Below are 10,332 nucleotides of genomic sequence, written 5' to 3'. Positions count from 1 at the left end.
TGCCTTTATGAAATGGGATTTAGATGAAAACATGGTTTTTCTAGGGAACATGCATCCTTTCAAACCAGCACATACCCCTTCCCCTTCTCTCTATATGTATGTATGTAGATAGTTAGATAAAGCAAAACCAAATAATACAACTGTGTTTTCTTCATTTTCTATAGTATTTCATTTCACTTTGCCTCTTCTTTGATCTGTCTTAGAAAAAGTGGGTCTTTGCGAGATTTCATTCAATAAACTGTTTTCCACTTCACCTCCAATTGAATATCTAAAAATCAAACTACCAACAGCATCAAGTGTTGGTAAGGATGTGAAACTGGAACTCACACTGTGCTGGCAGGAGTGTAAAATTGTACAAGCACTTGGCAAGACTGGAAGTACCTACTGAAGCCAAACACGTGCCTCCCCTTTCACCACGCAGCCCCGCCGCAGGGTATGCACTGACAGAAATGCACGTTTATTGAAAGAGGTATAGGCAAATGTTTGCAGCCACACTATCCATGTTGGTGCCCAAAAAGGAACTACCCCACAGCCCATCAGCAGTATATGTACGTGATTGAATATGGAATACTATACAGTCATGAAAAAGAGCTATTTAGAGATACAAGTAACTACACTGAAGAATCTTGCTGACATAATGGTGAATGAAAGATGCCAGACGCCAAAGAGCACACACTGCATGATTCCATTTGTGTGAAAAACAAAAATAGGTGAAATTAATCTATGGTCTACTGCCGTTGAAGACCCGGCAGTGGTTGCCTCTGGGGAGGTCTGGATGGGGAAGACCATGGGGTAGGCTTTGGGGTGCTGGAATTGCTCTGAGTCCTGGTGCCTATCTTGGTGTATTCGTTGGTAAGAACCCATTGAATTGCACCCCTACAATCTGTGCATCTTGCTATAGTCTATACCTAAATACAAAAGAAAAATCAAAGCTTTAAAAAAGATTCTGATCAAAGGAGAAGGTGGAGTTATACCTGAGAAGGTAAGGTTTAACAAATAAGCATGACTACTGAATCGTTATACTGATATTTCTTTTAGTCTCCAGTATCTTGGGACAGGTAGAAGGAAAAACCTAAAATTGTGGACCTGTAACCCATACCAGACTCTGAAATCTGTTCTATAACTAATTGTTATGATGTGCTTTGAAGTTTATTGCTTTTTGGACTATATTAACACAATTAGAAAGAAAAGGTTCTGAGGCATAAGGCCACCTCCATGCAAGCCCCAGAGACCGAATCAGGTGTGCATGGGCTGTGCAGCCTCCTTGGCTGACACTCTGCTCCAGCCCCAGTCACCCCCATGACATGAATTTCCCTAAAATGTCTGCAATGGTATTTCCCACCTCACGCAGGCTCTTCCAGAACTTCGCCCTTCCTTCATCAAGAGGTGGAGTCCATGTCCCCCTGGCCCCGGGCTCAAACCTGTGACAGGAAAGGATGACAGAGTGACACTGGCTAACTTCCAAGGCAAGGACTTCCCTGGGCTCTTTTGACACACGTCTTTGGCACTGGCAACCACCATATAGGAAGTCTGGGTGCCCCGAAGCCACCGTGATATAGAGACTGTGCAGTGAGACCACAGAGAGCTAGAGGGGCCCCCGAGCAGTGCCAGCTGTCCAGCCTCTTGCTAACCTTTGACCTGTCTTATTTGATGCCATGTGAGCTGAGCTGAGTCCTACCGAACTGTAGACTCATGAGCCAAACGATCGCTGTTGCTGTATGCTACTGTGTTTTGGGGTGATTTGATATGCAGCAATGGATCAGAAGAATGCCTGGCAACCTTGTTGCGCATGATTCTCCCAGGTCCTCTCTACTTCACTTGGGCCGAATGCCCTGGATGCAGTGTCTACTCCGCTCGCACCAGCTACCTCAGACGTACTGCCTGCTGCGGAATGCCCACCTGTGTCTGTGCTGCAGGAATCTGCTCCACTCTTTGAGGCCCAGTTTCCACTACACCTCCTTCAGGAAACCTTCCTGCCTGCAGTACCGGGCCGCGTCTAAAAGCAGGCAGACTCCAGAACCAGAATATTCCTAAGTTCCCGTCCCAGATTTCCCACTTTCCAAGTCTTCTTGGCCAAGTTATTTAACTCTGAGCCTCAGTTTTCTCACTCATAAAATGGGGATAAGAACAGTGTCCACCAAACAGGCGTGTTGTGAAGGTTAAGGGTATTCATCTCTGCAAAGCGCTCAGAGCTGTCCCTGGAGCACAGGGAGGGGCCTGCCATCTCTGAGCTCTGTGAGCCCATTCAGCTTGTGGGACTCACTGGGAACGGGAAACCTATGTTTCATTCACTCACTATGCACATCTCGTGAGTGCCAGCTGCACGCCAGGCTCTGCACGCAAGACCCCCAGGATGCAGCAGTGAATGAGGCAAGCACCCTCTCTGCCACAGGGGCTCACACTCTAGCAGGGATGGACAGACAAAATGCCAGTTCAAGATTATGATGAGAATGTCAAGGGGAAAAAAAATAAAGGGTTGAGAGAAAAAACTGGAGGCTCTCTTTTTCCAAAGGACGGCCGGGAAGACCCCTGGGGGAGGGGGACATATGAGCAGAGAATCCAAGGGGGTGGAGGAGCCAGTAATGGGCAAAGGGGAGAGAAAAGCATCCCAGAGGTGGGGGTGCTTGTTGGGGAGATGCTGCAGAGTGCCAGTGGGCTGGGATGCAGGCTGGGATGAGAGTGGAGGAGGGGGCGGTGGGGGAGGGAGGAGAATCCGCTGCCCCCCTGCACTGCGGTCTTCCCAGCAGGTGGGTACGCAAGGAAAATAGCCATTAGCTGAGCACCTATGCACAGGGCACAGGGAAGCCCTTTTTGGGCATTGACTCATTTGGTCCCCTGACCAGGCCTAAGAGGACCCATTTTACAGGGGAGAAGTCTGAGGCTCAGACACAGGGTTCGAATGCAGGTGGTCTGGCTCTAGAACCTGGGCCCCTGACCCCATGCCTTGCTGCCAGTTCTCTTCACTCAGGATGCCCCCATTGCACAGATGGGAACAGGAGGCCAAGAAAGGAGGTGTCTGCTCCCCCAAGTCCAGTCACAAGGGAGGGGCAGAGTCAGGATTTGAAGCTGGGTTTCTTCATCCACAGGCCAGCTGCTCGTTCTCCCCAGAGGATGTTGAGGCCAATATAGGATCCCTGTTGGGATGGGGCTTCTTGGCCTTGACCCCGCCTGGGGGTGGGGGTTGGGGGAGATTTGCGTGAGATCAGATGAGTTCAGCACCTGACACAGGGTCTTGCTCCTTCTCTGAACCCCAGTGGGATGATTATTCACTCTCTCTTCCAGGCAGGGCTGCCCACTCAACTAGTCTCCCTGGCTGGAGGGGGGAGGCTGAGTCACGGGGCTACGGTGAAGAGGCCTGATGGCTCGGAACACTGCAAGTTACAACAAGTGTGGAAATGAGGGTCTCTTTGGGAAAACAAGGTGAGATTTCTCACCTCTGTGCCTTTGCACTGGCTGTTCCTTTGTACCTGGACCACCCTTCCCTCTCTTGCTTTAGCCTGAGATTTTATGGCCCTGGGAGGAGCTTTAAGGTGGTTGGGTGTGGCCTATTCCCTCTGGGCAGGGTCTGGGCTGATTCATTTGGGACCCCAAGGACCCCAGGGGGGCTGGGCACAGAGACGAGAAAGGGAAATGAACAGGCAGGGGAGAGAGGGTCATGACCTGGGCTGCTGGGCGAGGGGCCAAGGAAGGGCAGACTGTCTCCCCCAGACTCAACGCAACACCTACACTAATGCCTGTTGAGCTCCACACGCACTAGTTGTGTAATTACTAGATATTCCTCACCCGGAAAAACGGGGATAATAGGCGGGCTCATCTCTCAGGTTTGTAAAGAAGATTTAAAGAGCTAATCCTGGAAAGCACTTGTATCTAATATGCTAGGTACTTAATACATGTTCAAAAGTATTTGCCATTGTTGTCACTGAGCCACGGTCACTCTTGTTCCCACTGCCTTGGGCCTGGGAGACCCACCCAGGGTCATGGCCTCAGAGAAGCCATGAACTGGAATGAACCTGGGTCCCAGTGACCCCCTGTGGGGGCGGGGGGGGACTGGGCAGAGGAAGGTGCACCGGCCGGCCCAGCCGGCAGTGATTCAGACCTGGCAGGTCCTCCCGGCCCGCCCTTTCCCGCTGACTCAGCCTGGATGATTCTGTGGGCCTTTCTCTGGAATTCTGGCCCCCCAGGCAGCATTCCCTGGGGGGCCATCTCCTCCAGGAAGCTCTCCCAAGAGACACCGGCTTGTGGTTGGGGCTTCTGTGGCAGCCCTAAGCTGCATCTCGTGTCCCCGCTGGGGGTCTGTGTGACTTGTTGGCCAGACATCTCCCTCCACGGCCTCAGGGTGCAGTAGGGGAAACCGAGGCACAGAGGGGCCCTGCGGCATGGCTGCAGCGGCACAGCAAGGGACAGGCAGGCTGTAGAAGCTCGAGTTCTGGCTGCCTTATCTTGCTTTCTCTCAATCCTGCCAGGCCCCCTTCTGAGCCCCATGCCTAGTCCAAAGCCAGGGGTGCACAGAGAAATGTCTGCACTTGGTCCGAGTTGGGGTGAGGACAAGTCAGGATTTCTGCTCCCTCTTACGGAGGCCGGTGGCCATGGAGGAAAAGGAAGGTGGAGGCAGGGCCACCCCTCCTCCCACAGGCCCCTGCCCTGGACCCCAGCTTTCCTGAGGCAGGAGGACCACTCCTGCTGGTCTTTCCCTCCTTTGCTTCCCTAAGCAGTAGAGAGCTCAGGGCTGCCAGGGACCACAATAACCCCAAGCCTCAGATTCCCCAATTAAAGTTCAATGGTGGTCCTAAAGACCCATTCAGCCTCAACTCCTGTGATTGCACACGGCAGCAGCCCCCTCATCCCCCCCACAGAATGGAGTCTCAGGGAAAGATGACAGTACAGGGGCTCTGTGAGCCCTGGCTGCCGGGAGAGGAAGGGGCTTGGGCGCATGGGTGTAACGGAAGATGTGTGCTGAGCATCTCCCAGCGCACAGGCTGTGCTCGGCCCCGCTCGACGGGGCTGCGGAAAGGCCTGGCAACCTGTCCGGGCTCACGAGCAGGTGTCGTGCTAGGATGGGAGCAGTCCGGCTCTGGCGTGGTGCAGCCCATCCAAAGGAATTACCCCTCAATAGGCCACTCACCAATCGCCTATTGAGCACCTACTGGGTGCCAGGCCCCGTGCTGGGCCGCAGCAGGCAGAAATCAATATGCCCCAGTCCCCTGCACTTGGTGGAGGATGGCTTGACAAAGTCAGATCGGTCTGTGGGCTGCAGTGGGGAAGCCCAGGCTCACCCGCCTACCTCCCTTTTCAGTCTAGCAGGAAAAGGAATTTTTTTTTTAGGAAAAGGAAATTAAGACCCCAATTTCTGGGATGCAAGCAGGAGTTGGCAGAAAAAGAACAGAGAAGGCGCTGGGGCTGGGCATCCTTGAAGGAATAACGGAAAGCAGATCCCCCCCCCCACCCCCCGCTCCTGGGGTGGGGGGAGGTTTGCGGCTGAATAGGGAAGACAGTAATAACAGTTTTGCTACTGATAAAAGTGAAAGTCAAAGTCCTAATAGTGCTTTCAAGGCCTTTGTGCTCTGCCTCCTCTTCTTCTTTGGCTTTGTTTCCTCCTACTCTCCCCTCCCTCCACTCCTTCTCATCCGCGCTGCCCCTGGAACATTCTGGCACACTCCTGCTGACTGAGGACAGGGCCCCATGCTCATGATTTTCATTTTCAGGTGCAAGCAGGCAAAACAAACAAACAAACAAACAAAAAACCAAGGGAAGAGAGGAGCAGAGTGGCTTGGGAGTCATGCAGGGGGCACTTTCCCTGCCTGGAGGCTCCTGTTCCAAGGGACTTGACATTTGATCTGAGGCCCAAATGGCCAGAAGGAGCTCTCCATGCCAGGAGTGGGTGGGCCAGCGTTCCAGGCAGAGGGAACAGCCTGGACAAGGGCCTTGAGGTGAAAAAAGCCAATGGGTTCCAGGATCCTTCTGAGGATGGTGAGTGAGAGGGGGCAGTGGTTGGAGATGTGAGGCAGTGAACAGGACCTGGGGTAGAGTTGGCATTTTATTCCAAGTTTGGTGGGAAGCCACTGGGAAGCAGGGGAGACAACTGTGCTGCTGTTTTGAAAGAGAACTCTTGGCTGCAGAGCGGAGAATGGACTGTAGTTCAAGGTCCAGTGGGGAGGGCATGCCTGGCTTGGACCAACAGGGCCAGAGATGGCAGGATGTGGACCTGTTTGGAATGTGGAGCACAGCCTGGTTTTCCCAGCCCCTGCGGAACCGGAGAGGGCTGCTGTTCCAGGGCCCTGTTCACAGGTGAGGGAACTGCAGCCTGGGGGCATTCGGGGACTGGGGAGTAGGGAGCCGGGCCTGGTGCCAAGGCACAGAAGGACTTTGGGCATTTCCCACTGAGTTCGCTGGAGGAACTTGCCCCTTTCTGAGGGAGAGCACCGGAGCTGGCCGCAGGTGAGTCTGCAGGCCTGATGGCTGGGGGCACCCACCAAACTCTCCAGTCCCTGAACAGGTGCCTCTGCCACCCACTTGCTGGGGACAAACCATCCAGCCTCCCTGGGCCTCATTCCTCACCCATAAAAGGGGGAGAATTCCAGCAGCCGCGGACTGAGCACCGACTCTGTGCCAGCCACCCGACAGCCTTCTCACATGAGGTTCCCAAGTTTCCTGGATAAAGCGATTATTAGCCCCATTTTACAGACCCAGAAATTGAGAGGGGAAGGAATTTGCTCACAGCTACAGCTGAACTAGAACCCTGGGACACTTTCTCTGCTCCCGGACAGTCTTCCTCCCCTTATGGCTGGGAAACTGAGACTCAGAGAGTTTTTAGTAAGAGGTCTAGGCCTCTTGTATCCCCGCAGTTTGCCTGCCTTCTTGGCTATAGAGAGATGGATGTAGTGGAATCTATGAGAAGGCAACAATGAAGGCAATGTGTAATGATGTGCTCCCAGCCTCAGTGCTGGGACACACAGGGATGGGGGATGGATGCGGAGGCTCCACCCCGGCGGAACTGTTTGCGGAGAGGCATGTACGTCCCTTTTGCCTTCCACCTGGCTCGCTGCCCACAGCGGGAATGTGCATGTGTCTATGAGTTGTGTGACTGCGTGTGCGAATGTGTGCATGCAAATGTGTGTGGGGGATGCTCATGGAAACTCAGACTTTTTTTTGGAGGCCCGGGCACCCAGGGGGCACTCCACCATGGGCTCTGCTCGGCCCTGGTGCCCACTTGCTTCCCGCTCCGTTTATCTACAGGCCCCTCCATTTCCGGGTCTTATCTCTGGGCCCTGCTTAGGCTTTCTGACAAGGAAATAATTAACCACAGACACATTTTCCAAGGCTTCCACTCTGTTCTTGGGCCAAGTTGAAAACATTCACGAACGGCGGAACTGCTGCTGGGAGGTGCTGCTTTGTGTGTGTGGGTATGGGTGCGGGTGTGGGTGGGTGTGTGGGTGTGGGTGTGGATGTGGTTGTGGGGGAGAGGCAAGAGGCTGAGGGCACCAGGCGGAGAGTGAAGGCGTGCCCTGAGGGTGGCCCACGGGGCCTGGGCACCAAGCTTGGGAGAGGAGAAAGAGAGGGCAGGCCCTGGAGCTCCTGCCGCCTCACCCTGTGAATTTGGGCAAGTTACTTCCCTCCGTGGGCCTCTGCTTCCTCTATGTGAAATTGCACTAGAATTCAGCATTTCCAAAGCGTTTCCCCCGGACATAAAGAGGTAACACCCAAAACAAAAACAAACAAACAAAACGTACATAGTCAATTAAATTTGGGAACTGACAAGATACAGAAAGTTAAGCCAGTTTCTTTACTGCAGGGCTTTTATTTATTGAAAACATTTATTTCTTCGGATGAGTATTCCATGTGCACATGGCATCTAGTTCAGAAGGTATGCAAGGGGTTTGGGGGGCAGCATGCCTCTTTCCTGGACCAGCAGTGCCCTCTCTGCGCACCCATCCCCACCTCACCACAAGCACCACTGGCAGTTTCTAAGGCATAGAGAGCAGGTACCATAGATGCAGCCGAAATGGAGATAGACCAGGCTTTGTCATGGAAAGCTGCCACCAGTCTCCCGAGGGAGGGGTAATGGATGCATCATTTCTCAAATTTTCTAGACGTTGACCACGAAGCCCCATCTCTGGGACCAGTTTTCTGAGCAACACCCTTTGGGAAGTGTGGGGTCCCTGATCCCCCTGCTCTCCATGGGACTTTATGTAGAAGGGGAGCTTGCACTGGGACCCTGGGGCTCAGAGCCCCGTCTCTGGGAAGGAGGCTGTATCCTCTGTCCTGGCCGCCCCACTGCCCAAGGCTTGCGGGAGGGTGCCGGGGCTGGCAGGCCATGCTGGGAGACTGAAGACCTGGGTGTGGACACCTGTGGGTCAGGGGCCCGGCTGGGATCAGGATTGGGTGTCTCCAGGAAGTCGCCCTGCACGGGAGGCGCCAGTGGCCCCACAGCTGACCAGGGCTAAGGAAGGGCACTGGGTATGTGGGGATTTCAGGGGGAGAGACACGGGGGAGCTCATTTCCCCAGAGGTGGAACAGATAGGACTCCGTCACGGGTGCATAGCAAATGCCCAGGGTGTGATGGTTAGCTTGTGTGGGGGCCATTGTGCTGTGGGTGTGACGTGTGAGCTCTGTGTTAAATACACTGTGTTGAGGGTGATGTACGAGTCTTATGGTGTGATGCTGCATGCCGTGTGCCATATGGTACAACACTGTGCGCTGGTGTGTACAACGTGTGCTGATGTGATGTGGCACTGTGTGGTGTGACTGTGTGCTGGCGTGATGGATGCCCGTAAGACATGTACATTGTGTGTGATGCTGTGTGCTACTGTGACATGCATACCCTGTGGCAGGTCACTGTGTTGATGTGTACCACGTGTGCTGATGTGACATGTGTTCTGGGACGTGCGTGCAGAGTGATGTGCGTTGTACGGGCATGACGTTGTGTGTCGGTGTGATGTGCGGCCACGGCGGTGGGATGCTGCGTGCTGGCGTGACGCGTGCCCGTTCGGTGTCTACAAAGTGTGCTGGTGTGACGTGCGCGCCGTCAGGTGGGCCGCGTGTGAAGGCTGTGTGTGAGACGCGGGCCTCCCGTCGGGCCGGGCCGGCGGCTGGCGCAGGGGGGTGGTGTACGCGGTGGCGGGCGGGCTGTGTGTGCCGGGCGCGAACGGCCCGCCCGGGGGTGGGCGCCGGCGGCAGCGGGAGCCGGCCCCGCGAGCCCCTGCGAAGGTGTGTCCGGGAGTGCGGGAGGGTGTGAGCGGGCGTGTCGCGCCCCGCCCCGCCCGGAGGCCGGGCAGGTGTGGGCGGGCCACCCGGACCCCGCGGGAGCCAGGCCGGGAGAGCCGGCGGGAAACAGGAAGCGGGGGGGAGGCGCGCGGCCGGCCGGCCGGAGGGAGGCGTGCGGGCGGACGTGCGGGGTGGCCGGCGGGCAGGACGCTCGGTCCGAGCCCCGGCGGCGATGTGGGGAGGCCCGGGCAGCCCCGGCGGCCTCGGGGACGGGGGCGGAGCCGGGGGCGCCGCGGACACTGCCCCCCTGCGTCGGCGGAGCCGCCGCCCGAGCGCGGACCCTGGAGCCCGAGGCGGCTGCGGCGTGTGGGGTGAGTCCCGGGGGCGCGGGGACCGCGGACCCTGCCCGCCGACGGGGCGCAGGGAAGGGTGTCCGGCGGCGACGGGTCCTGCGGGCGACGCCCCGAGGTGGGACCGCCCGGCGCGCCCTGCTCCCGGGGCGCCCCCGCCGACCCCCGTGCGCCTGTCGCCCGCAGACCCCGAGGACGCGGCCATGCCGGGCGGGGCCGAGGCCGGGGAGGCGGAGGAGGAGGCAGGGGCCGGCTCGGGGTCCGAGGCGGAGGAGGACGCGCTGTGGGAGAGGATCGAGGGCCTCCGGCACCGGCTGACGCGCGCGCTGAACCCCGCCAAGCTCACGCCGTATCTGCGCCAGTGCCGGGTCATCGACGAGCAGGACGAGGAGGAGGTGCTGAGCACCTACCGCTTCCCGTGCCGCGTCAACCGCACCGGTGAGCCCGAGCGGACAGTGCCCAGGTCCTGCCCCCGGTGAACCTACCATGGGTGCTAAACGCAGTGCCGGGAGCGCTGGGTCTCCACAGCCGTGGCGTGGGCCGGTCAGATGTGTCCACCATCTCCCTTTTTTCTGAACCGCCTCTGTGGCTTAGCTGGTGCCCGCAGTGCCCCCAGCAGGGCTGGGGTTTTGTCTGTCTCAGGGTTTCCTCCCACTTTCTGGGCCCAAGTTAGTGCAGGGGGTTGGATGGAGTTGCCCAGGGCTGGCTAGATCACTGGCCTCCTGGTCACAGCTGGCGGACTTGGGACCTTTCCTGTACCCTTTGATCCCTTGGGTTCTAT

The 10,332-nt window shown here is 56.7% G+C and overlaps 1 protein-coding gene across 3 annotated transcripts in view; it reads left to right on the top strand.

The window, feature by feature from the left end:
• Positions 1-6,042: 6,042 nt before the first annotated feature.
• The window catches only part of CARD10 (caspase recruitment domain family member 10), a 29,548-nt gene continuing 25,258 nt past the window's right edge, over positions 6,043-10,332 (top strand). The window contains exons 1-2 of one of the 3 annotated variants that reach the window (XM_077168752.1): positions 9,527-9,572; positions 9,738-9,989. In XM_077168752.1, the coding sequence (XP_077024867.1) occupies positions 9,755-9,989 (235 nt within the window). In that variant the 5' untranslated portion in view covers positions 9,527-9,572; positions 9,738-9,754. Of the gene's footprint in view, positions 6,286-9,526; positions 9,573-9,737; positions 9,990-10,332 lie in introns of those variants that run through there. The other 2 variants (XM_077168753.1, XM_077168754.1) reach the window with 2 other exon arrangements.

Source organism: Tamandua tetradactyla, chromosome 7, assembly GCF_023851605.1.
Source record: "Tamandua tetradactyla isolate mTamTet1 chromosome 7, mTamTet1.pri, whole genome shotgun sequence".
In the NCBI taxonomy this organism is placed as follows: Eukaryota; Metazoa; Chordata; class Mammalia; order Pilosa; family Myrmecophagidae; genus Tamandua; species Tamandua tetradactyla.
Note: the sequence above shows the minus strand (reverse complement) of the source record. Positions and strands in the feature narration are given on the sequence as shown.